General features: G+C 42.4%; 1 protein-coding gene and 1 long non-coding RNA gene across 19 annotated transcripts in view; one reads left to right on the forward strand and one right to left on the reverse strand.

Moving 5' to 3' along the window:
- Positions 1 to 27,517, reverse strand: part of LOC136435436 (androglobin-like) — a 59,288-nt gene that overhangs the window by 25,698 nt on the left and 6,073 nt on the right. For 8 of the 18 annotated variants that reach the window (XM_066428948.1, XM_066429017.1, XM_066429001.1 and 5 more), the window contains exons 2-14: positions 7,854 to 8,007; positions 7,126 to 7,299; positions 6,638 to 6,856; positions 6,184 to 6,323; positions 5,620 to 5,709; positions 4,893 to 5,131; positions 4,296 to 4,436; positions 2,638 to 2,750; positions 1,904 to 2,081; positions 1,475 to 1,565; positions 983 to 1,142; positions 278 to 397; positions 45 to 147 (exon numbers count right to left, since the gene is read on the reverse strand). In XM_066428948.1, coding sequence (XP_066285045.1) covers positions 45 to 147; positions 278 to 397; positions 983 to 1,142; positions 1,475 to 1,565; positions 1,904 to 2,081; positions 2,638 to 2,750; positions 4,296 to 4,436; positions 4,893 to 5,131; positions 5,620 to 5,709; positions 6,184 to 6,323; positions 6,638 to 6,856; positions 7,126 to 7,299; positions 7,854 to 8,007 — 1,922 coding nt within the window. Of the gene's footprint in view, positions 1 to 44; positions 148 to 277; positions 398 to 982; positions 1,143 to 1,474; positions 1,566 to 1,903; positions 2,082 to 2,637; positions 2,751 to 4,295; positions 4,437 to 4,892; positions 5,132 to 5,619; positions 5,710 to 6,183; positions 6,324 to 6,637; positions 6,857 to 7,125; positions 7,300 to 7,853; positions 8,008 to 8,374; positions 8,584 to 9,388; positions 9,613 to 13,382; positions 13,421 to 13,516; positions 13,611 to 15,432; positions 15,600 to 17,579; positions 17,760 to 19,439; positions 19,549 to 21,952; positions 22,060 to 25,526; positions 25,807 to 27,517 lie in introns of those variants that run through there. The other 10 variants (XM_066429031.1, XM_066429041.1, XM_066429050.1 and 7 more) reach the window with 10 other exon arrangements.
- LOC136435515 (uncharacterized) lies at positions 13,739 to 23,254 on the forward strand. Its single transcript, XR_010755856.1, has 2 exons — positions 13,739 to 13,903; positions 21,978 to 23,254. It is a non-coding gene; the product is annotated as an uncharacterized lncRNA (long non-coding RNA).

The raw sequence follows: 27,517 nt of genomic DNA on the forward strand, positions 1-27,517 counted from the left end.
CAATCAATCAGTCACTCTTCAGGCAGCTGGCATTTTGATCTCACCTTTGGACTTGCCGGCCTTGCTCCCTAAGGTGGCACTCAAGGCTTTGTCCTTCTCAGCTTCCTTAGACTTGGAGGTGGACGCACTTCCCTTACGACTCTTTTCCTAAGGAAAGGCAAATAAGAAAGAAGATTATTTCTGGCTGGATCTCAGCCTAACAAAAAAAATCTTAAGTGACCAGTAATTCATGTACAGTACGTTCTAAACAATCTAATTGTCTCAGTGTTTGTCTCACCTCCTCCTTATTAAGGTTACTTGATGCACGACTCAGCGGCCTCTTCTCCTTTTCCTTTTCTTTCCCTCCCTTCTTCTCTGCCTGTGGCGCTTCAGCTTTGGCAGGAACAGGGGCTGGCTTCTGTTTAAAAATAAATAAAGAAATGATAAAAAAATAAAGATACATAGGAACTATAGTCTTGAAAAAGAAAATTGAATACATCTTGATCTAGTTCTAGGCAAGTTTAATGTTACGTTATTATCATTGGGTGGGCCAACTACTCTCTGTTTGCAGCCAGGGGCTGAACTGCAAGTGTTTTACAGTTCCAAGCGCGACTTCTGGTCTGATATGACTGAAAGCTGTTGAAACATCTGACAAGATTGTTCATGAGATTGAATGAGATTCTCCATATTCTTTTTTTTGCTAACAACCTCTCATACAAAGAATGTCTCTCAGCCTTCAACAACAGAAGTTAAGTGGGCTGGCAGGATATTTCCGTAGCCTAGCAAAATAAACAAAACATCTAAGTCTAATGACCATCATCATCACATAGTATAATCATAGTAAATCTCATCCTATCCTGGCCATTACAGACTGCTGGTTTTGAAGATGGATTCCAATATTCCTTTGGGACAAACATGTATCGTTCTAAACTGCTCAGTGTTCCCTGTATCTGAAATCATTGTTAAATACATTCTGCAGTACAATGGGTAAATTTCTGCCCACCTCTGGTTCCGGCACCTCAGGTTTTGGAGGTGGTTCCTGCTCCTTCAGTACGTTCTGCTCCACTTTCTCCGGAGCATTTTCTTCATCCTCGTTCACTTCAGGCATGCTTGCAGTGCTCGGACGGGTGTCTCCTCTCCGTAACATGGACTTGGGACGGTGGCTAAAATTAACACATTCAGTAGATAATGAATTTCAAAGAAATCTGGATACATAGCCAAGCTATTATTAACATCATTTTGCACAACAAAGCTGTCATGCTGTCAGGAATCAGTACAATCTTCACTTGTCTACTTATTCTTTGAAGCTTTCGAGGCATAACTGTCTGTTTCTAATTCTCAACCAAAATGTCTTTTCTTTTAATGAAACATCATCAATGTGTAGCAATTTAATTTTGCATGTGAGGTATTATCAAGTTCAAGACCCCCAATTATGCCTTTGAATATCAATATCAGAAACATGGGGGTGCGTTAGCAGATCCTTTAGCATACTTACGTATCACTCGGGATGGGAATGGGGCTGACTTTGTAGTTGATGTAAGGGGAACAGACTTCGATGAACTGCTCTGGCTTCTTCTCTTGTGGCTCTGCAGAAATAAAAACAATCAAATCTTTAACAGTAGGAATTGTGTCAAAGGACACAAACCTAGACCTAGTACAATAACAATATGATAATTTGTCCGCCTTCTTGAAAATATTTCCAATCGTTTCAAATTTCTACATTTCATAGGATGGAACAACATACACACCTTGGTACTTGTCAATTGGTAGTGAAATTTTTTCGCCATATCAGCCAAAAACTCATCACTACATCTACATCCATGTCTTTAATGCTATCTAAAGATATCTAATGGAAAGGCCACTGTACAGTAAGTATAAAAGAGGAAATAAGTTTCCAGGAACATGATTGAAAGGAAAATCATACCTTGGGGCTCATCTGTCGGCAGAGATTTCTTCTTCTTCTGTCGGATGGTTTTCCAGTGGGGAACGACAACGGGGGGAGGGGGCGCCACCAGGGGGCAGGAGCGGGTCTGGGTCAGCAGGAGGGGGTGGGGGTGGATGTGGGACAGGCCTGACTGGCGCAGTTTCTCTGACGCATCCGCCTGAAACAAGATAGATTCTGGTTATGATTTTCCTTTATGACCATAAATTGCATTTAACCATACTAATCCATGTATAGACTGTATAGATTATGTTAAGTGCTTCTCTTAGGTATAAAGGTAAGAGACGTGTTGACTTTACATATGGACGGTGTTCAGCACCAAGGACAGATGTGTTACCTGCATGTGGATGGACAGGTTTGACAGTGTGTGGATGGTGTTCAGCACCAAGGACAGGTATGTCTACCTGTGTATGGATGGTGTTTAGCACCAGGGACAGGTATTTTTTGTGGATGGTGTTCAGCACCAGGGACAGATATGTTTGCCTGTGTGTGGATGGTGTTCAGCACCAGGGACAGGTATGTTTGCCTATGTGTGGATGGTGTTTTAGCAGAAGGGACAGGTGTTTACCTGTGTATCTGCCTGTACATGGGTGGTGTTATAAGGGACAGTTGAGCGGGTGCTGTTAACTTTTTTGGGTCAGGGGCACACATGGGATGGGCATATGATATATATGTGACATACATACATGTACATATGATTACATGTAGGTACTGACCATTTCTCCCAGTGCTGAGACCCTTGGCACCTTGGGTGGATGGGTGTAGGTCACAAACACCAGGATCTCTGGCTTCTCGGGCACGACTGGGCCTGATGCCTGCGCATTGGCATCTGGAACAGCCAAGGTACAGTTTATAACATGTAATGACATAACATAAGTGACTTTATATTTTGGAAAGATGGAATTTCTGACAGATTTCTAAATTTGATCAACTATCTCTAAAACTGTATATCTACATGTATATATAAATCAAGAAGTAAACTTAAGGTACTGTGATTAAAAGGAAATTGTGCCCATTCTAATGACAATATCAAAGTTCCACATCTTAAAAGTACCAGGTTTCCATCCTGATTTGATCAAATTTTGGAGAACGACTTTTCAAAAGTGATGAGTGTTACAGGTATTTTTGTGAGAATGCACAATATCAATCTAAACTGCACCAAAAAAAACAACTCCAACACTACACTACACAACACTGCCTTTTTTTGACAAAAATTATCCTGAAATGATACTCCAAAGTATATAGTATCTTTGAAAAAAAGAACACATTGTGAAGTTCTCCATAGCCACCCCATGTTGAAGAACCACCAAGGGATAAGCCATAACCAAATTCCATGTTAACTGCTTGGTATATAGCGGCACCAATCCCCTAGAATTCAGCACACATATAAACTGACAAATGGCTGACAGTCCCGATTGTAAATTTTCCCTGAATTGCAAGATAAAGAAAAGGAACATAGCAAAAGATACATACGTTAACTTTGTAAGTCTCTCTCCCCACTGAAACTTTATTAGTGCAGCATAACAGCATCCAACACAATGATTAAGAAATGTACATACTTAGGCTTTGGTGGGATGTCATTATCAGTTAAAAAACATTTTGTTTTGCTCTTAAAAATCATTCCTCTGCCCTCTGTCTTTCATGGCAGTTGAATTTTCTATAGGATGTCAAACTCTGTTTGTCTGGCCTCTGCTTACGATATGTACACCAAAGCCTGAATGTACGTTGAATTAAGTTTGTTTAGTGCATTAAGTGCTCCTGTGAGTGACACTTCCACACGCCAGAGCCACAGCAATCCGCAGGGTGAGTCATGTGAGTCGTGCATGCCAGCCAATCAGCATGCAGAGTCCTGCATGCCAGCCAATCAGCACACGGCACGCCAATCCGACAGACAAGCCCCTGGCACGCCACACTGCCAGCACACTAGCAAGGTCTGCAGGCTAGGTGGACTGTGAATCTTCAAAATATTTTTGATAAGTTTTAAAAACTCCTCCTTACTGTTCTGAATGGTTGAGACTGGGCTATGAGCCTTTTCCAAATTTACCACAAAATGAGAGGATATGTCAAGGTTGTCATTGAGCAAAAATAGAATCATAGTGATTTTGAAAATTTACCATTTTGAAAAACTTCTTCATTGTTACTTTTCTGTACTCTTTCAATAGATTGCTTCAAAGTAAATAAAGTTTTCCATGTTGAATAGATGTTTTCCAAATCATTCTAACATCTTGTCTTTAGAATTTGGTTAAAGGGTTTTTGTCATTACGTGACTCAGACAAGTTTCCTTATCTTTCTACAGTCCACCTGGCCCAGCCTTGCAGATAGCCGGAGTTGCGTACGCGGGGGCCCGTCGACGGAGGGAAAAACGACCACTTACTGTCCGCATCAGTGGCTTTGGCAGAGTGAACGGCAGAATGGGATCGACCCGCTGACTTACTTTTCTCCCGATCCTTCCCTTCACCTTCTTTCTTTTTCTTGTCCTCTTTTTGGTCCTTCCCACCCTTCTCTCCTTTCTCAGCTGTAAGGACAATTTGCTGGTCAGTGGACACACAATACATGATGTATACAAATGTTCATACTGTAGTTGTCTGTATTTGTATCAATCAACCAGTAAAATTGCCCTTTGGCATAACACATCAGATTTGCAGGGATGTGGCAGGTCATATAACATCGTATGACTTGTTGTACATGTTTATGCAAGTTTAAAACCGTCTGACAAGGCCTTTACCACATTTCATGTAAACAGCTTCCACAAAATTTTAGGGAAAAGGGAATTTCTAAACACCTAATGTATGTTTTTTTAAAGACTGAAGCTGTTGTAACTGTTTTTTTTTCTGGTTTGCCATAGACTGTCCACACACAAACATGTCTGTCCTTGGTGCTGAACACCGACCATACACAAACACACCTGTCCTTGGTGCTGAACACCAACCACACACAAGCACAACTTCCTCCACCCATCCCCCTTCCATACCTTTGCTGGTCTGCCCACTTTTTGGATCATCTTTCCTCACGCTGTCAACCCTTGACAGCACTTCCGACTCCTGTCGTGTCTCCTTCCGGCTGGGTGCAATGGCGGTGTCCACGGACGCGGCGCTGGTTCCCAGGTCTGGCTGCTGACCAGCTGGCTCTGCAGGGGGTGGGGGCTCCGGGAGCATGAACTCCGGGAGAACGTCTTTCAGCAACAACCAAACCTTGTCCTGGTGCCCATATCTGGGTAGAGAGGAGTAACTTTTTATGTGGACTAAAAAGATTTGGGTCATACATGTACTTCTGGGAATCAAAGAGAATACATTACCAGAAAATAACTTTGCAACAGAACAAAATCAGCTTACAGATGTGACTTATGACATGTGGCAGAGACTCTCATTCTCAAATAGGACTGTTTAGCCATCACTACATTTACTGATGGAGGCCATATATAGGTGGATTCCAAATTTCTACTGTACTTAAAATCTAGTGATCAGTTTTCTATTTCCAGTACACACTCCAGATATAAGTTATTGTGATGCATAGTTAGTCAAAGAGATTTTTTACCTAAATACTCAATTTACCTAAAACTATCTAAGGGATCAAAGATTTCTAAGTGATCAGGAATATTTCCATTATGCACATCAGATAAATGAATCATATACAGTAAGCTTCCTTTAGGCAGAGTCTCCTATATCTAATAAACATTTGTAAGACCACACCATACTTACTGTAGTGGGATGGTCTCAGGCAGCCAGCCAGTCAGACAGTGGATGATGCTGGCCTCACCAAACTCACAGGACTGCAGGCCTCCGTTGTAGCTGCAAAATTTAAACAACAAATACTTGGTTCCTAATCTTAAATCACAGAAATTTTTGAGTACTGTTGACTGTCCTTTGTTTTATACAGGTAAGGCATAAAGATGTGTATAACATTGAAAAAAAACTACTTTTATTTTACAAAGCACTTTTTAGGTGATAAGCTTTGAATTATGAATAGACCTGGTATCTAAATGAATATGAGACATTACAACTACATGAACAACCTGTTTATATTTGATTTACTAAATTCTGTGGTGAACTTTCAACAGATCAATTGTTAAGACTTACTACAGTGAGATGTATGGACCACAGTTTAACTCTGTACTCAAGTCAGTGAGATGATATTGATAATAGTGTTGATGAGCATCATTGGTCAGAGTAACCAGATGAGACTATGTTTCAACTATCATCAACTTTCACTGGGAAAATTTTGTGACTAAAATTTGACAGATCTCAGTGCAAAGTACCACTTACTCGAGTGACACGATCTTGACAATAGCCTTGGCCAGCAGCATGGGCCAGAGCTCTCCTAGAATAGTGGTGGACGGCAGCAGCATGTTTCCCTCCCCGTCAAACGGTAATGTGTCATCAACGATCAACTTACGCCAGCAGCCCTAAGGAACAGGAATAAATAGTCAGTTGGTTTTAGAAAAAAAGCTTCTCTTTGTCCTGGGAACAAGTTGGGTTCAATAAGTATTCATTTTTTCTAGTTTTTCCTAGTTTAGCACATTTTCCATTTCCTTCTGGCAACACATTCACTTTGATTAGCAGAAATGTTTTAGAGATCAATGAAAAGTTAACAAATCTAGTTAATTTTGCCAGTTAGACCTGTTGCAACAGTTGTTTTCATTTGCAGTGGTTTTAGAAAAGACACACAGCAACTCTTGACAATGAGAATTTTCTACATGAATCTGTCTTCAGAACCCACCATCCAGTAGAGTTTGATGACATATTTGCCGTGTGCGTTGTACAGCGGCTGGTGCGGTCCCTTCCCTGCCTTGCACAGGGAGAAGATGTGGTCCCACGGTCGCCACGAGCGCCCGTCTGGAATGTTCGGGTCCGCCCGGCTGCCAGCATCTGTCGTCTTATTCATACTCTCCGTCATTTTCCACAGCGCCATGATCTGGCTGATGATCCATCGCATCAGCTGCAGTTCAAAAAAAAATTTGTAAGGGGGAGTTCTTTGCTGTACTAATTTGCTGTCAAAATTATGAATGAGAGTTAACAATTTTTGCTGTACCCTAGGTAAGAGGGTAGGCCCATAGGATTGACCTTACATGAAAACACCATTAAAAGAATTTTCAAAACCCTAGGTTAACATCTATAAGAGTACAGACCAAATTTCAGTCCTTTATATGCAGTTTGTCCTATAAACTCCAGGTATAAAAGTGAGATTATCATGTAAACTAATCTCACCTCACTGTCATGTAAATGAGCACTGTTGGCCACTAGGTCGAAGCCATCCTCTTTTTCTACCACAGTCGCAGACTTGCCCTCCCCCACCAACTCAAATGGTCTCTTCCACTCCTTGACTCTGTCCCGTAGAGAAATGGGCAGGTCCACTTTTCCTTCGGGGTCCTCAAAGAAATGCTGTAAAGAACAGGAGGAAGATTTAAGTTACTAGTCTTTTAAATTGTAATCGGAGATGATGAAGATTTAAAAATATTCTGATAACTTTTGCACAAATATCCATATACCAGCTTTTACCCTGTTATGTATTTTATACCATTTAAATGATTGTGTAATGATAAATGTTTATAGATCTATTAGAACTTTAATCTATGATGTTATATGGATCTATGTTATATTTTGTCTGACTCTTACCACTTCCCTCATGACCTCAATGAAAAGCAGCCACGTTCATGAAAAGTGCTGATTTGAGCTTTTCATGAATGAACAAAGGTTCAAGAAAACAAATGTTGAATTTAAATTGGAAACATAATCATAGCAATTTGCAATTTTTAAAAGATTCTTAAGATATTTACATGACTTACCTGTACAGGGCTACGCTTTCCTCTTTCCTTGGTAAGCCATGAAAAGTTATAACTCTTATGATTAAACATGCATTTCATAAAACTCATCATAGCTAGAGCAATGAAAGCCAAGAATGAAGTTTTAACAACAGAAGAGCGACAGTTATTTACCAGACTTGGGCTCTTGCCCTTCTCCTTGTCCTTGCCCTTGTGCGATGCGTCCCATTTCTCCGAGTTGAGATCATTGTCGTTCCACTCCGGCCACAGCGGCAGTTTCCCTTTCTTGGTGTCAGACCCAAGTACGCTGCCGGCCACCGACGCAGCTCTGTGGAACACAGACATTACAACATTTGAATATCAGCAGGACATGATATGATTCTTGTTAACGTCTACTAATCATAATTCCGCCACCCTGAAAAGATACGTCCAAACAGATCTCCAACCCAACGTCTCCCACTATAATGCACTCCTGTATATATAAACTATGCATACCTGGCATGGGGGCTACTGCACTAGATATCTCTCAAACACACTGTTTTTCACCACTCTTTATATCAGCCAGGAGATCAATTTAAAAATTTCTCAAAAATTGAGAATTTGCATCCATTCTCAATTTTTCCTGTCAATAAAAAAAGGTAAACCATAACATAACACATTGCTGGGAAGTACTGCTGACATGTTTTAGTTGCTACCTTTCCCTCTGAAATGGTGGCAGAGGCGCGAGAGGCGTAAACGATGTCGGCATGATGGAAGCCCGCCGTAACGGCACCGATTTTGGTTTGACCATCGGGTGACCGGCGTCCAGAAAGTGCTGCTCTGTCGCAGGTGCCCAGGACACGCGACGGGCGGCTTTCTCTGAGGGAGTGGTGAGAAACGGCCCGGCCATTCTGGAACTTTCAGTCTGCTGCAGTACATAGAAACCAGCCCTCAGAAGTCCTCCAGTATTGTCCGCATGTGTTGTCAGACCGTCAGCATATTCAAATTCAACAGCCAACTGTTGTTGACAATGCTGTCCAAAACTTTGATTTCAAACAACGAATACAGGACGGGTATGATGGCACCTGATATAAACAAAGCAACCCTTGCTTTAAACTACTCTTGGATTAAATTACCAACTTGAAGACAACTAATACCACAGTATATTACAAGCAAGTCAATTATGATGGAGACTGCAAAATGGCTGGGTGCTCGGGTGCTCCCTGGCAACTTTAAAATGCGGGTGAACTAGAACCAGTCCCTAAGAGCTAACCGTCCAAACATTGTTTCTCGGGTGGCGTGGCCATAAGACTAACAGAAGCCTTGTTGACGTAGAGACTAATACCATGGCTATAACAAGAGGTGGTCATGCCGTGCCCCAACATGCACGGATTTCCCTGAAAACCCCACAATGACTGTGTTTTTCTTCTGCACCGTAGTGTTTTGACAGCAAAGTGCTCTTTTCTCTCGTACAACGTTTTAAGTCTCTTACTAAAGACCTCCACCCAGGAAAGCATGCATATATGGGCTTAAAAAGGTCTATTTGCAGAGGAAATTAAGTCACAACAATGTTTCACAACATTACTGTTACTTTGCCATTATGTACCACATGCAAGAAAAGTGGTGACTGAACAATCAAATCACCACCTAATAGTCTTAACCAAAGCCAAGGAAGACAGAAGGATTCTTGTCTTAAAATGCAAGAAGTTCTTAAGCATGAAGAAATCCACCTGTTAGGGTCTGCATAGTAAACCTCCAGCTTATCCTGATACACCTCCGCGTCTTTCGCGCTCTTTAGAAACATCCTGAACTCTGTGTCACCAGCATTACCGAGGACCGGGGAGGTGTTGCGATCCGCCGAACCTGCCCGCGAGAGGCGGCCACGGGACAGCGACCGTTGCCGTGAACGACTACTACGTCTTGCGTTCGAATTCTCCATCATAGAGGCCTTATCAACCAAGGCTAAGGTAAATTGACAGCCTTTCTCAGCGTACAAATGAGATTCTTTGGCATACAGTTTACAAAATTTTCTCTGCATTAAAAATGCAGGATATCTACAATAGTCACACAACAAAGGTTCCTAAAGGCCATCTGTCTCATCAATTTGGAGTACAATAAAATCTTTATATCTGCTGGATTTTTGTGTGGATGGAAAATGTGATTGGCTTTTGCATAATAAATGAGTGTTAATGTCACAAAACCGTTGTCCGTGAAAGGAAGAAGACAGTATCATTTTCTAAAGTGTATCCTGCGCAGAACAGTGATTAGCAACCCTGCTACAGAACTAGAAGGTTAAGGGTTCGAATCCCGGCTGATGTCACTCAATTCTACCAAAAAAGGTTTGTTGTCCTCATCAGGACTGGGTGTACAGCGATGGTTAGCTATTCTCAAGTATTCATACTTAATCATAGTCTTTATCAAGAAGATCAGGGAATTTCAAAATCATGTATTCGACGTGTCCATGCTGTACAATATTGCCAAAATTGTCTAGATATCTTTCTGCATGACAACTGCTGGCATTTCCTTTTCCGTGTTACATAGCCTCCAGCCTGTAAAATATCAAGATATCTTTCTGCATGAGGACTACTGGCATTTCCTTTTTCATGTTACATGGCCTCCAGTCTGTAAAATATTAAGTCAAAAATTTATGTTGATGACAAAAGTTTTTCCTGTTGTTTCAGGGCAGAGACAAATGGAAACAGCTGTCGTCTGTGGGTGACAAATCTATGGACCTGTATTACCACAGACGTGCAGAGATTAGGTAGGAACTGCACACTACAATCATTATCATATCATATCATATCATATCATATCACAGTCATCGGATTAGAGGCAGTATATCATTATGGAAGACATTTAAGCAGCTGCAGGTTTACGGGAATACAAAATGAAAGATTGCATCTTAATTGATGTGTAGGTTTGACAATTTGTAAATCCAGGTGACCCTGTCAGCAACTTGCTGAAAGCGTGATTTCTAAACTTAGTAGTGTAAGCTCCATGATTAATTTGTATGAGATTCTACAACATGAAAATATTCAGTCTTTTTGTTGGAAGGTTATGTGATACAACGACATCACAAGCTGAGACCAAACCCTTGTCTTAAATGAAACAAACTAAGAAAAGATGACTCTCCTTACAAAACTCTAAATGAGGATATTCTCGAGCTCCCACTGAACGGTTTAGGAGTTGAGCTGGCAGAACTTCTCGGTAGTGTTGGTCCGGAGGACGCCATTTTGAGTTGCCTCCACTTCCCAGCCATGGTGTCCCCAAAAAAAGAAATTCTCCTCCACGCAAACTCTCCTGGACTGGACTTCTGCTCCTCAGAACCACAAAGTCGTGAGTTTGAATCCCAACGTATCTATCCAGGTGTTCTGAATGTTACTGCTTCTTCTAACTGGCTCGCAGTCCTTCAGAGGAAATTGTCAAGCTGTCGGTCCTGTTATGTTGATCTGGTTAATCCTGCCTCTGGACCACAAGGTTTTGGGTTCCAATCCCTGCCTAGCTGTTGGTCTTCTGAACCTTAATTTTCCTCCGAGAATCTCAGTACTAGCTGTTTCAGTCCTTCAGAAGAGCTGACGCTAAGTCATCAATGATCCTGCTTCTGGATCAGAAGGTTGTGGGTTCGAATCCCGCCTTAGCAGTTCCGAACCTTAAAATTCTCCTTCAAAAATCATGTCTGGTTAAGGCCTTGCAGTTAAGGGCTTTGGATGAGATGTTAGGCTCTAGGTCCGGTGTTTTAGATAAATTAGAATAGCCTCACCACAGTGACACTTTGGGCAAGTGGAAGAGCCAGGCACCACGCTTTTTGAAAAAGGTTGCCGTATGCAATCAGTCCCTGACTACCATGTGCTTTACCGACTCTCAAAGAGTACAGGCCAGGTGTGTTAAACTGTGTGCCAGTTTACCAGTTATTCAATACAGAAACAACTTAGCGGTAATTGAAGCAGATTTCTAAACCAAACAACCTAATGTCTGAGTAATGGATAGAATCATTTTCCACTCCAATTCATCTCCCAGCTAACTCTATTATAAAATAAGCATCGTCTTAGCCAAAACACTTCCAGGTACATTATGTCTATTGTTAAACTGCCTACTGTTAAAGCTAATGATTTTGCACAATGTGGCTAAATTGATTCTGGTTTTCTAATTCTCCAAAGCTGTAGATTAGGCAAGGCATGGCTGCCATGGCAACAGCAGAAACAACATAAAAGTACAGCTAATCAAAACCACCAATTATGAGGAGAATTTACTAGTAATGGATTGGAAAGATCTGATGAGGTATCTAACCCAGAGAGGGGTAAATTAGCTCAGGTTACTGTACCAACCAAAGGTACAGGTTACCGTAATGATAACGCAGTCAACTTTAGAGCAGTTCTTCTCCCGTTGGGCCTAGTCTCATTTGTTGTACAATCGTTGTCAGATCATTGAACGATCCGTATTCTGAGGACAGTTGTGGATCCGAATGTGTCTATAGCTAAGTTACAGAAAAGGCTTAGATTCTTGTTGGCGACTGTGCTTCTGTGACAGCCTGCTTAAAAATTCTATGACAACGTTTGAAAGGCGAATATCTTACGAACGGCCCACGACAAATGTGACCATATCGGTCCTGAATGATTGTATAGTGAAGGTAGCATTCAGGAACAGTTCTTTGAGTTGTATAACTGTTACTTTTCTTTGTCTTTTCTCTAGACTGCAGACCAGATCCAGTTGAAGGGATCCTAACAGCCCCACTGCCTTGAACTGCTGAAGGACCGTCTGTAACTTACAGGATAGACGGGTCAGCCTATAGGCTAGCTGGAAGACTTGTTCAGGAATACCTATGTACACTAAGGGGTGAGTATTGGATACTATCTTTTGTATTATTTCATACTTATGTATTATTTGATACATTCAATCTGTAGATTAACCATTAACTTAAATCCATCCCTGGTATCAAATCTTAGGGGGAAAAAGACTGAAAACTGGTGTGACTGAAATTCTTAGAAACGGGCACCTAGTCAGGTTAGTTTTCCGCGGCTCCCATATATGTGTCACCTTTAATACAGCGTACCATGCATCCAAAAAGATAGGAAAAAACACAATGGAGGACTTTAAGCAATTAAATGCACAAGACTCCAACCTCTTGAAAAAAAACGTTCGACAAGTCGACCTATGCAATTGCAGGACCCTGATATTAGGTCTAAGGCAAGGAATCAGATACAGACATAGACTAATCAGACATCAAGTATATATCCTATTCAAAATTTGACAAATTAGGATGGCCATGTACAACTTTGTGAAAGAACCAAATAGTGAAGCTCGTATATCACTGCTAAATGTACGTCATCATAATTTTGAAAGTAAAAACTTGTTAAGATTTCTTACAAGCCATAAAAGTTGCATTATTTTTCAGTACGTAATGTTTATCACGACTGCCATGATAATTTTCTCCCTGGGAACACACCACTTGACATCTGACCCATGGTATTCTAATGGTTTCCACGGCGATGTTTACACACCAATGCCGTGAGTAAACAACGTCTGCAATACCCGCATGTTGTCAATCCTAACGTCTTAAATCAGCCCAACTTCAAGTCCCAAACTTAGCAAGACAAGTGCTGATGAATATGGCAAGAGGCTAATGAAACAATTTGGTTGGAAAAGTTGATGATAAAAACAAGTTAACGGTTTCTAAACACATTCTTAACTCAGGAAAGGCCTTTGACGAGCCATTCTGGTACATACCCCTCATAAAATCTGACGGCCATCCCCGTTTAACGGACCTCTAGTCCGCACACGGCTACGTGGTACAGAAGTTGTGAAGTAAACAGATCTCAAACCCACACAAAAAAAAGTAATGAAAAATGGCTTTAACCAACCTTGACGCACTCATCCCCTCTCCTATATAAACTACAGGCGGTGGTTTACTTCAGTCAAGCAAGAACGAGCCGTCAAAATGTTCCTACCACAGGTAGGGGTCATCGGCGATAAACAATACAGGCCTACCCTAAACAAATGGGCAGGGATAGTGTTCCGGGGTATCCCTGGTGATAGCCAGGATCGGTTCACTGTTCTAGAGTCCCGTTGCAACTGTTTCTGTTCCTCCTGAATGACTAACAATCAGAGACCAATCATGGCAGAACTACAATTTGATTTGAGCCTAACTAGTGGGTACATGAACCATACCTTTGAAATTAAAAGCTGCGCAGGGTGGATCTCTTGGAAAGAATCTTAATATGGACAATTTCCAAGTGGCGCTATTAAAGGTAAGGGTGGTATTAACTAGAGGTGTTTCAAGAGACTCCTGACTGATATCTTTAACAGTCTTATTCATGGAAAAGGGTTTTCCATTGTCCCAACTCTATGTATTCCGAAATAGGAGTTAACTACTGTGCAGTCATACAAAAATGACCAGTGTGGCTACTTTTTGGTGTTCCCTTCCATAAGTTTTCCCACTGACACAAGCATTAAGAATCCTGGCTATAGTGACCACCTGTCCACATAGGCCTGGATACTTCATCGGTGCCCGAGTTGTCTTCTTGGGCACTTTTGACTGTATTTTACTTTTCAGAAAAAGAGCTTTTTTTAGAGGAAGTTTTTTATAGTAACAAAAGTAAAAACTTGAATGTCACATTTTTTGATAAAAGTTGATCCGATTAAACTTGAAAGACCAAAATGACCAGGTCCTACAGCGGTAGATTTGTAAGTACATTTACCTGGAACTGGTATATATTATATAGAAGGCACTTGAAGGTGGGATATATTCAAAGATATGTTAGGTGGAGCAATGTACTGTAGGGCTAGGAAGAAATCTTAAATCCTTGTTCATTTCATTCCTTGGAACAGTATGTACAAAAGAAAGTGGAGATTATTTCCCCAGACTATGTTTTCATTCAATAGTTGATCTTGTAGTTCAGCATGATTTTTAAAGCCCAAGAACCTGAACAAAATACAATGTTAATGGTCTATGTCTGTTTGGTATCCTGTTGCCACAATTGACTGGAGAACCATCAGAAAATGTTCTGCCTATGCCCTATGCCCTCTCAGCCTCTGCTTATCTTAACCTAGATCTTAAAGTCACGGAGTCATGGACCATCAAAGTTTCAAGGAGCTGCTCCTCCTCACTCAGATGTCTCAAGACTCAAGGAAGTAGACAAGTGATGGACACACTGCTTACTTGGGCCCAAGGGTGTAGGAACTGGCAAACTGAAAGTATGAGGGTGCAGTGCCCTAACATTTGATTTTAGAAAAATCAAAAGTTGTGAATGTAGAGACTTAAAATGGATACACCATCCGCCAGGGTTCTAGAACAATCTAGGTTTCCATTTTACTTTTGGGGAAATCAGAGAAATCTTTATCTGAAACAGGTCTCCTGCTAAAAACTGGCCTAAACAGTTAGACTGAATCGTTTAGTATACTTGTTCTTAACAGAGAATAATAGACTAACATACCATACCCTCCAGCCAAACTTTCTAATGAATTCCCCATCAACTACATGTACTGTCAGCTACTTGTATGGTGTTTAATAGCCTAGAATCAACAGGTGCTCTAGGTTAAGAGTTTCAGATATCTCTTGTCATGGACTATTTTGTGCGAAACTGTTCTAGAACTTACAGTTTCACACAAAATAGCCCTTGACAATTGATATCTGAAACTGACAATTAACTTGATATATCAATATCAAACATATCTGTGTACGGCTGTATCTATGGTGACCAAGGATGGAAAGACAGGCACTGGAGAAAGCCCTGACTGAAATGTAACTGTTATAACATAAACAATTTTAGATACTCACTCTTCCCTGATTGACACATCTGCGCTGCCAGGAGGCTTCCCCATTGGGGAACTCACGGCACTCATTATCGCCGCAAACCCCTTCTTCAACATCTTAGATTCTTTTAAAACGTCTAAGAGACGGACTCAACATGTGTTCCAACACCATGCGCTCTCTACAACTGCCTTGCCCAAACTGAGCAGACGTTGTGACTGTTACGTTGAAATCAGAGAACCTTCTGCGTACGTTTCCCTTGATGGTATAAACAGGAATTGATACTGTGAAAACTCGGCTGTTTAATAGAAAATGTTTTGGGTGCCCTTCAGAAAGCAACAACAAGAAAGGTTTCAAGGATAAAGTTGTGTAAAATTGTTGTGAACAACCGACAAACAAAATCCTGTTCTGAAATTTTTTTTGTATTGGCTTACAAATACTTTAAGATGATATGACGGTTTGGTATAAGTGGAAATTGTACATTTAATTGTCTGCCCTGCTCATTGTTCCGAACTTGACCCCTGACCTATGCCAGCTTGGGACACCACCTGAGCTCTATCCCTCCTAGGAAACATGACGTACCAAAACAAAACAGTTCTAGTGGGTTGGGCAGTTGCTAAAAAGGCCCATTATGCAGGTCTCTGGCAGGTCATTCTTCATTGGTCATTTGGCTTTTGTAGTAGTTACACAGCATCAACATAATTTATGGCAGTCATTGGTAGCCAGTTCATTCTGGTAGCTGGGCTTATAGTTAAAGGGTTGTTGGTGATTGTTCTTCTGTGTGCACACCTGGGGCATGATTGTACTGCACTATAGTAATGGAAGACAGGTCCAGGAACCACTGCTTGGAGGAAACTGTGAAAACCAGGAAAACTAAACGCCGAAAACATTGAACTGTTCTTGAACATTGAGCTGTTTTTTTACACGCCGTTCATATCAAGCCTATCAAATAGTATCATAGCCGGTTGAATAAATTTTAAACATTAGCCGGCTATTTTAGCCCAATTGCAATATGAATGCAATTTAACTGGCTAAATAAGGATTTTGGTGTTAAATTGCATTCATGTTGGGCTAAGATAGCCGGCTAAATTAGCCGGTTAAATCTTTTAATTTATTCAACCGGCTATGATAGGCTTAATATGAACGGGTCTTAACCTTCTCCCTGCTGCCTAACTCTGTAACCAATAGGGAATTGGGTGCAAAACGGCTACTTCATAGCACTAAATATTGTTTGATATTTGAACTGCTTAATGAACATTTAAACAGTTTTTCTAACTTTTAAACTGTATTTCTTTATGCAGTACTATGTCCTAGTCTGTACTATAGCTAGACTGACTGGCAGTTACTGTAGTAGTAGTCCTAGTGAGCTACATGAAATGATGCAGCCTGGTACAAGAACCTGTTAATATATATATAGCTTCTGATTCTCTTTTGTCCTCAAGAGCCGAGACTTGGCAGCTATCAGAGGTTTGGATACTATCTACGCTGAGAGGATGAAAGCAACTCGGTAGCTGATAGGCTTAGATAACAGGCTAGAAAAAATGATGAATTTCACCCCCCTCCCCCAACCACATACTGAGCAGATATCGGTGTCATTGGGATGCTGACAACTACTCCTGATAGTTAAGGATAGTCACAGCAATCTTCAAACAAAAACAAGACACTTAACGTTAGGTTGACTATATATACTGAAAGGTATCAACATGATATATGTCAAGTCTTCAACATAAGACATAAACTTCTTCAAATTGGTATTATGGATGTTTACAGAAATAAGAACAATTTAGACTTTAGGGAGATTTAACCCTCACTGGTGGATTATAAAGTCTAGCTCTAATTAGCCTTGGCATTGGAAGGGTTAAAAAGATTTGGGCTGACCCATAAAACGAGGGGAGGGGGGCAAGTGATAGCCTAGATACCAACAAACTATTTTTTCTTGGTAACTAAAGAAGGGCAGTACTCTTGGATCTGGCTACTAGTAACCAAGCTTGGGAAGCAAGATGGGGCTTAAAGGTAACTTGCACGCCTGTTTTGCCTTCTATAGGCTCAAAATCTGCCGTTCTGTTTCATTTGGCGGAGCCTTAAACCTGATATCCGAGAGCCTTTTGTGAAAGAAGCAGTTTGTCATCAAACCTTACACGGGTGCATGTAACCCTGTCACCCGATATACCTACTCTTTGCCCAGAGCCGAGCCCACACGTGTGCTGGAATCCCTCTTCTTTCCTTTGGAAGCCATCTTTCAGTAGTGGCTCATTTGTACAAACTTTCTCTGGGCTACTTTCTTGTTGACAAGTTCGGCAGGTCGACAACTTCTCCAAGAGACAAGGCTGGTTACTGTTGCTAGGGAAGGGCAAAGGTCAACCTCAGAACTGTCAAAGCATCCGCACGTGTCAAACATCGTCTGATCTTTGACATGAAAACAGCAAACGTAAGTAGCTAGCTACCTGTAATCTAACATGCACAAACATTAAATCAGGAACAGTGGGTGAGTAATTAAAGTTCACAGTGGCCGTGATTTTCCAATAATTAACGAACGCATCGCACGCGATTGTTGCGCTGTGGTTGTCAGCAAGCTAAAAGCGCTTTCTAGCGGTTTAAAATTGAACAACACAATGGTTTTGGGCGAAAAGTTTTTTTACCCCGAAGTTCACAGGTGGTCTTTGTTGTCATTGGTCATTAACAACAGGACATAATGGAGTCTAATTGTGGAACAAATGATTAATTCACAAATTAGTCAGTCATTTAATGGTAATTTCAAAGCGTAGTCTTTCTTTCCGGGTCAAAGGAAGTTGGCTTCGTTTGTGAATGTAACAGGTAACACACAGGTGTTACAGTTACCTGGTTTGAAAAGGCGTAAAAGATTTGACTCCATAAAAATTCTTGGTACCACTGGAGTTGAATATGATCTGTGGACCTTATGCATGAAATGAGCCACATATATCAAGCACACCAGTCAACCAACCACCAAAAAAAACAGCAAATTTAACGTGTAATTTTATATTACCAATAGTCCAACATGGGTTCTCGTATTGTAGTGTAACGTTAACACTTAAAATATCGGCATAACATTTCCAACTCCCAGAACACCACCACTGGTGACGATCAATCAAACAGTAGTAGCAACCAGAAAACGCCAAGTAATCATGACCAAAACCATGCCGTATTTACAACGTCACCAGGAGACCACTATGGGTGTGGGGTAGCCAGCAAGTCCACATGCCGAGTTTAAATTGTTTTATCTCACACGGGTAAATATCACATCAAAGACAAACTAATAATACTTTATTATGTACCCAGAATTGTTTGTTTTTCTTTATTGAAACAACTAATCCTATGAGCCAAAAATTCACCCCTGTTCCATAGCGAGGTCAACCGCCTTGCAGTCTAGACTGTGTGAAGCCTTTAATATCAAAAAGAGTAGAGGTTCATCCCAGTGAGTGGAACAAACCTTACAGTCTGGTCTTATCTCTGGGTTGACATCTTAAAAAGGTGATAGTCACCTGATATGTCAATCCTTCCACAAAAGTGGTAAATTTCAATAAGTCAATAGAATAGATAAAGATGGTCTTACAGCAACCTAAATGATCTCCAAGTAGATATTCCCGAGGAGAGATCGTAACGTTTTTGACTGTCCACCAGACGCGGCGATGGCTGAAATTTTGAAAATTTAGGCTAAGACAGGGTGAAAACTTTATCATATCATGACACTTCATGAGTAGGTCAGGTGGTAGATTATTCACCCTATATTGGCCGATGTTTATGCGACTAAAGAAATCTAGTGGTGACTACGTTGGGAGGTTTGACTGTCAAGAGAATGGGTCATTAAAAAAAGTTGCTTGTAGATTGTATTGAAAAAAATGGCTAATTTCAGACAATTTCAGATGATCATAAAGAATTAATAAGGAAGATGAAAAAAACTACGTGTTATTTCCTATGTTTACCATTACACCGACCAGTCCTGTATTGAACACGTAAATGAGCAGTCGAGACCATAGTTTGTCAGAGATGGGCCTGTTACAGCCCAGCTTTCTCACCGTGTGCGGGTCCGGTGATCCCCATCCTCTTCAACAGGAGTCAGGGAGGGTGCGGCAAAAGTTTCCTTCCGCCTACCTTGGCCGGTCTTCCTTGGGGAGGTCATGTCTATCGGTGGCCGGGCTCACAAATGTCCTACGCCGCCCCTAAAGTCGGATCCCCGTGGTGTTTGATCCAGTGATAAGTATCCCTTCAGACGGTGGACTAGAGGGTACAGCGTCCCAGTTCTTGCTGTTGTCGCTCATCCGACTTGCATGCTACTGGGAAGTCCTCCTGAGTTGAACGTGGCCTACTGTTCATTGTACGCCAAAAATGATTACTCAAGCAACTGGATAAAATTTTGAAACAGTCATTGTATTTGTCAAAATGCACAGGGAGCAATTTCCCAGATACATAACACTAGTACGTACTGCAGGTGATCGTACTGTACATATACCGTCAAGACAGTGAAAGAGCAGAGTTTTCAGTACGCTAAACTTGATCAAGGTACATTTTATTCCAACGTTGAACCTGTCCAGTCTTCGGCACTTCAGTCCCCCGCGGTCCGCTCGAACAGCCACTCAGCCCGCAGTGCAAACACTGCCTTCTGTCCGTCACCAAGTACGATTTCACAGGTGCGCCTTGTTCCAAACATAGCCCTCTCACCAAGACGCGTTACCACAAGTGGTAAGCTTAACTCCTTAAAGACCTAAACTCTGAGTTCTACTCAGAAGAAGATGGGAGTCATGACTCTTGACGAGATTCTTTTCCTGGTGTTGAGTTCGTCGTGGCGTGAGGTACATGTGTAAGCCACCAGGTGTACTTAATCTACCCATTCTGCCATGACGAACCCATGGCAACACACACCGCGTGTTTTATCCACGCCAAAGTCCTGATAGATGTGAAAATGATTGTGAGTTTACCCGTCCATTGTGCGGGGGCAGTCGGGAGAGACACAGGCGCCGGCTTGGCGAAGTGCCATATATTGATAGCAAACCTAACCTCATTATCACGACTGTGGACTTACAGTGTAACGTTAGGTGTAAGAAAGTCACTTCACCTAAAAGTAGACACCGCCGCAACAAGTGCAGCGCAGCAGGTCTACATACGAAACTACCGACTGTGACGAAGCACTACATTGATAACCCTTAAAACAATCCAATAGCACCAACCCCAAGCAAGGCATAATAGTTTCCCTTGTAGTTATCATATTCTTGCAATCTGCAGTGCATAAAAAAGCTGCCAGGGGTTCAAAAAATTGATTGCATCTTTTTCAGCCAAGAAAGTTGAGAAATTATCAGCATGTGTTCCAAACTCGCATAGTCATACGTTTTACAAGCAAGCAAACTTGAATTTGAAACGAAGCTGTCTCCTTTTAATAGACCGATTAGATAAAGAATAATGACATGATGAAATTCATTCAAAACTTGCTGTCCTGTAACCAACTGACAAACCAAACAATTGTAACGGTAATTGAAACATATCACAACCGCTATGCAGTACGTATATAAATTTTATAAGATACTCTCCAAGCAGATGTCGGTGAAGGACTCAGGAGAAGATTGTGACCTTTTTATTATTGTCGGTACTCTCCACCCACCACCATCACGGTAAGGGTAACAATAAAGCAGTCATTAACCTTTGCACTGACGAAACACCTATCAAGTGATCAGTTGCCGTGATGTGTGCTAAAGGCGAGGTCTGATGAGTTTTATATCACCTCACATCAATGAGTGTTTGTCGTACCGAACGCAACACCGACAAGAGCCACAATTACAGCTTAATTTGTGGACATTTAATAGTCATTTGACGAGAGATAATATATTGGAGACGTTAAGGAGGCAAGGCGGAGAAACAATAACCTAGGCGCCCATTAACGTCAGGTGGTGGGGTCTATTAAAGTTTATCACATCGAATAACTCGTTACACCTAAACTAAAGCCCAACATATCTAACTTCAAACGGTTGTTTAAAACCAACAAACAAGGGACTCCTATTAAACTGCTGTATATGAGGATATGTAACGACTGCAATACGAAAAAACGAAATCTTCCATTCTAAGTTGATAAGAAGGGCTGTCCCGATAGCTCAAGTGGTAGCAGCCTCATGAGACCCCGATTCAATCGTAGCCTGGAGTCCAGCCAACGGGCAGGCTAGCGGATCTTGAGGAGCGGGCCGAAGCTACCAAGGCTGGACTACAGGCTACTCCTGGGTCAGGACATCTCGGTTGGGGCTCCAAGCTTCTTTCGGAAGGGGCGTAAATTGGGGGTACCGTGCTCGAGGAGGTGCACCGAGCACGTTAAAGGGGAAGGACGTGAAAAATATTCTGCTGATACTTGCTAGCTGCACTATGTGCCACTGGGCACTGCAAGGGTCTGAACGAACGAACGAACGAACGAACGAAGTTGATGATACTGAAATTTGTAGTTGAATATATTTGTCTATACTGGCATAAGGCACGTATTGGATATACAGGATATATAGGTTAGATGGGAAGGCATGGAAGGGGAATGTTTATTTAACAACAGCCTACTCACTGCCATTTCCTTCTCTGTCCGGCAGAGGGCGCCCTTCTGCTCTCCGCCTGACTGATGTCACTCCCCACGGAGGACCTCCGACCCGACCGGCGTGACCTGGCCGACATCGTTCACCCTCGATCTCTGGACTTGACCTCTGACCTGAAAATTTGAACCTTGACTTCTGGTGATCGTCCTTGACCTGGGATGTGAACCTACAAAATGATGCGCACTCTACTCCAAGTAGGGGTTGAAAGCCTTTGGAGGGTAGACGAGGCCCTGGGTTCAAATCCTGACCGACACTCGGCTACCCACGACCTCTGGCCTTGACCGCTGAGCTGGATATTGAACTCTAACCTCTGGTGATTGTCCTTGGTCTGAGATGCGAACCTGTAGAGTGATGCGCACTCTACTCCTGGTAGGGGTTAGAATCCTTTCGAGGAGAGTTCCTGGCTTCAAATCCCAGTCTCCGGTATGGTCTGAGCCGTGACTAGCACGCCACTGGTAGTTAGGGGTTACAGTCCTTGGGAGGAGACGCCCTGGTCAGGTTAAAGAATCCACCACACTCTCAGATGATCGTTTGGGACGCTCGGTCGCTGCGAGTAGATTCACTGACAGCTAGTCTCATGGTCACTCCTGGGGCAATCGCTGTCACATTGAAGTCACCTGAGACCGACGAATGGCAGCCTAGATCCAGACCCTTGCGATTCTGCCACACCAATTGTCAGCTATTTCCAGTGCAATCAAATAGAATTCATCCATATTACAATCTCCGTAGCTACCGAGCCAACCCCCTTTGGAATCGGGCTAATAGACTCTTGATAATCCACGGAGACGAGGAAAACACCTCGGCCAGATGCTGCGGCAGAGACTCGGTGGTGAACCGCTGGTCCTCTAGCTTTCAGCTGTCGTTATTCTAAGTCAGGATCAGTCCTTGTCTTCTTTGATGGAAGATGAGTAGATGGCTGCATAGAACTGGGTCTGACGTACCTTCTGTCCAACACTCCACCAGAAACGAGAAGAAACAAGGGGACAAGCTGCAAGTCTCTCTAGTGTGTCACCCCCACATCGCTGTAATGTTATATGGCTTGGCAGTTTTATATCAAAAGGAAACAAACATGCTACAGTCGAGAGTTTTACAAGTACCTCTCTGCACTCCTTAAACTCTGACCTGGAACGGCTTAGGATACGATTTCCGGATTTTCTTTTGTGGACAAATTTGTGCTGTGTATTGTACGTTACCTTTTTAATTGTAATGCCCAGATTGTGCATAACATGTTATCTCTTGTAAATCAAATGAATAAAGAAATATTCTCAGATATATGTCCTCTCAAATAGTAAGCGTTTCGTTTTTGTATGTCTTTCTTTCTTTTCTTTCCCACAGGGCGCCACGCCTCACGAAAGACATACAAAACGCTAAACCTTACATCTGCTTGGATGTTACTAGTTGTTTACATGTCCATGCTGTGTTCTTGAAGCAATAGACACATTGACACATGAGACACCACTGTTACGTTACTAGAGGCTCCCTAGATGTCTGCGAAAGTGGAGAAAGTAAGTGTGTTCACCCTACAAGCACTTCTGAGTTTTCTGCCGCTGAGGGCTCGATAAGTACAGATGATACTCATGGACCGTTGGACGCATTGTTACCGGGTCAGGCGTGTTACACTCATCTTAATTAGTCTGATTGGATCAAACTTTTCAGATCGACTGTCGTAAGGTAGTCTCCAAGCAGATGAAATGTGTGCTTCTAGCTATGTATTTTGTACGTGTTCTATGTGCAGTATTTCTCTTCATTGTTCTTTTGTCCGGATCCACACTGCAAAATGCACGTGCGAAACTGGCAGGTTGAAGCTACGTATCTGCTTGAAGCTTAGAGCTTCACACTAATCTCCAAGCAGATGTTAGGAGGGAAGATCACAACGTTCTTAAAATAACCTGTTTTCGGACATACAACCTTCCCGATACTTGTCTCTGTTAGGCTCCTTTTCTTGATGAACAAATAAGAGAAATTGGCTAGATCTTGGAATACCACTTGCCGCTGTGCCCCTACCCGTATACGGCCAGCTGACTCTGACGGCAAATTGCCCCCTCTCAATTTGCCATTGTTTTTCATCAAGAAAGAGAATCCCCCAATATCTGCTTGGAGATCGGAGCTCCGCAACAACAGATGTTATCTAGCCTCTTGCCTGCAGCACAAAGGGTCTGAAGGGCACTATAATGATTAATCAACCATTAACCAGGAGTACCTCGCCCGCGCCTGAGGGTTGAAGGAGAATCGGTCCTGTCGTCATGGCGACGGTGAATGAAGAGTAAACAACAACAAGATAAACGGCAGATCGGCGTTACGTGCTCCTCCGCATGCGTTGAGGAGTAAACACACACACGCTCGCACATACATACATACATACATACATACATACATACCAAGCACGCATAGATACAAGCGCATATACGGATACAATCACAAATGTAGATACAGACACCAACACAGACTCAAAAGACTAGAAGGACGAACACCCCTTAAAGACCTTAAAAGCCAACTGCAAATTTGATCTACACTTTCGTCAGGGAATGATATTTGAATCTGTTGTATATTGTATGTACCCTAAATTGGTGACGGTAGCATCTTCAAATCAAAAGATATAAAAACCGGAATCCCGTTCTGAAGTACCACATCAAGCCGCTAGGGAGCGCAAGATCTTATCAGATATTATATAAAAACATCCAGGCCTTCTCGAGTGGTCACGTACACGCACGCACGCACGCACGTACGCACGCACGCACACACAAACACACACACACACACACACACACACACGCACACACACACACACACACACACATGGACAGGTACGAAACATAACCAGCACCAGCCAACCGCGCCGAACATTGACCACAGCCGACCTATCTCCCGGACCACTGCCAACCAAGGTTGGGGAAAGGTCGGGAGTCCCTATTTGTAGCCGGGGATGTTCATGATAAGTGAGCTGTAGGTCCATGGCCTATCAGACAGAGTTGACATGTCGCTAGATATCAGTATCGCTGGTCTGAAGCTCAGCCTCGCGTTAATAAGTAACAAATCCTTCAATGTTCGGAAACTAAAAAGATCCTTCCTAACTTTATTTTAAACATGTAATTGAAGACCACAAAATCACCAGAGAGTTGACATTGATGTCTTCACACTTAGGTTCCAAGTAGATTGAAAGAATCCTTGTCTTAAGATCCGTTACCAGGTTTCTTGATCCCCGTCTTCACTCGTGGATGCTTGTGTGTCCATAGCGACGGCTCCAGATGGCCAGAATGTACATACAAATCTAGTTGTTATCACAGCTGTATGTCTTATGGGCAATTGATGGTCTCATTAGGGTAATCTTCGTAGCGGATGTGTGGTTCTTGCTCGTTTTTGTACAATGTAGATGTCATAGCCCGTTGATACGTGTTATGGGTGGTATTATTACTATCTAGGAGTCTCAACACTTCATCATCATAAAGTCGGGCGGCTTGCCCGGACTATGGCTGCTCTTAGGACACGACTGTAGTGGATGAAGAATTTATACAACACACAAAAGACACATTTGAAGAATGGGCTAACCGTTCTCCAAAGGCCATGGTAAGGCGGCGCTGTTTGCCCGATGTTGGCGGAGTGATCATCGCCGGGGGCGGAGGGCCGAAGTTCGGAGGGGCCGTCGTCTTCCGAGACCGTCTTCCAGCCATCTTGGCTCACGTCTAGCGCCTTACGACGTCTTAAGAGAACGGCAAGACTGTCTTCCCGACCGGTGTAACTCCGTTAAGATGTCCAGTGGTGCGTTTCAAAGTTAAACCGTTTGTGAATGAACAGCTACATTCGACAAATATTAGGCGATGTGGAAATTAAATATTGACCAGAACGTCGGACGATCTCCCATGGCGACAACATGTATTAATGGCAAAACAACGACCTTAGCAAGCCGTACAAGGGCAGGGTGAACTTACAGGGCGACGGGTCAAAATTACAGAATTGTTTGGATTAATTATTAAAGACACACTATAATGATTAAGTATGTGGGTCAAGATTACCTACTGTACCTTAAGTAGCAGCAGTAGATGGTAGTTATTAACGAAAAAGTATAGTGTTTGCTTCTGATTCTTTTTGTGTGTCTTATTTGATATTTTCAGTGTATCACTATTTTTAGATTTATGTCTGATTCAGTTATTCTTATGTACACCCTTGTGGGAATACATGTAATAAAGATAAGGCACCTTACTACAAAACTAGATTGGTTGGGAGGCTGTCAGGAGCACATGACCACTGGGTTATGTCTATAGTTACGGGCCATGACGACTAGATGTTTATCTAGTGAACCCGTATTGTACAAATGACTCGTGTGGAGATGTGTAAACCGTCGGTTGTTGTGTAAACCTAGTCTTTATCAGATTATGGTCTGGGAAAATAGGTAAAAGAAACTGTCCCCAGTGAACTTAGTACTAGATAAAACACTAAGAAAGCATAAGACTACTAAACGGCACGGTCACATTCTTCGTAGGAGGTCAAACGATTTTGATGTCGTACAAGGTTCAAGCAGGCTATGACGTATGACGGAACCAACCGCCGACAGGGGTCCAAGAAAGCCATTTCGGTAACAAGACAGCTGAATAAAAGTTGTACGACACATCCACGACTATTCCAAGAATACCCTACGGTCGTGCGACATATGTGACCTGAGGTCCTAAAACGTATCTTAGCGTACAGAGTCAACAGTCACCAACACACGTGCCCGAACTCCCACATTTATTCAATATCTCAAAGGACCCAAAGTCGGAGAAACAAATGAGGTCATGTGGACTGGTCTTCTCGAGCCTACTGAATATCAACGAATGTTCTAAAGGTTCACCATCCACGGCCTATTTTCTGGCGAGCAAAAATAAAGCAATAGCTAAACGCCGACGTACCCTGACCCCTAACTCTCACAGTCGGTAATTCATTATCTCAGGATCCATAGTCTGAAAAAGAAGTGACTGGCTCTCCCAATTAGTAATCTCCAAGCAGATCTTTGGGGGCAAAATCGTGACGGAATGTTGGATGTTTCAGCCCCTGGACAGTTAGGCCCCTCTGAGCGGATCAGCACGATCTGTCACTTGGCCCAGGAAAGTTTGATGCATGCCCAACTCTATTATCTTCTCCATAACCCTAGTTCTAACCCTAATCCTAACCATAACCATGAGTCGTCATATGATCCTAGACTCTACCAGTCTCCAAGGGTCGCTGGGAAAATAGTAGAAATTGGCCAAATAGAGTTAAATGTTTGAAGGGAGTCGGCTACGGAGATAAGGTCAAATTGGCAATTTGGCAATTTGACCTTATCTCCGTAGCCGACTCTCTTCAAACATTTGACTCTATTTGGCCAATTTCTACTATTTTCCCAGCGACCCTTGGAGACTGGTAGAGTCTAATATGATCCGAGTCGTCCAGCTTCCCCCGGTACCGAAACGTCCTGATCGTTTTGGAGTCGAACTATCCAGGTGCAGACGCTTTTTACAGACCCAAGATCTGTTCGCTCAAACATCAGTTTGGCTCCAAAGATCTGCTTGGAGATTGCTTCCCAA

The sequence above is a fragment of the Branchiostoma lanceolatum genome, chromosome 1, assembly GCF_035083965.1.
Source record: "Branchiostoma lanceolatum isolate klBraLanc5 chromosome 1, klBraLanc5.hap2, whole genome shotgun sequence".
Classification (NCBI taxonomy): domain Eukaryota; kingdom Metazoa; phylum Chordata; class Leptocardii; order Amphioxiformes; family Branchiostomatidae; genus Branchiostoma; species Branchiostoma lanceolatum.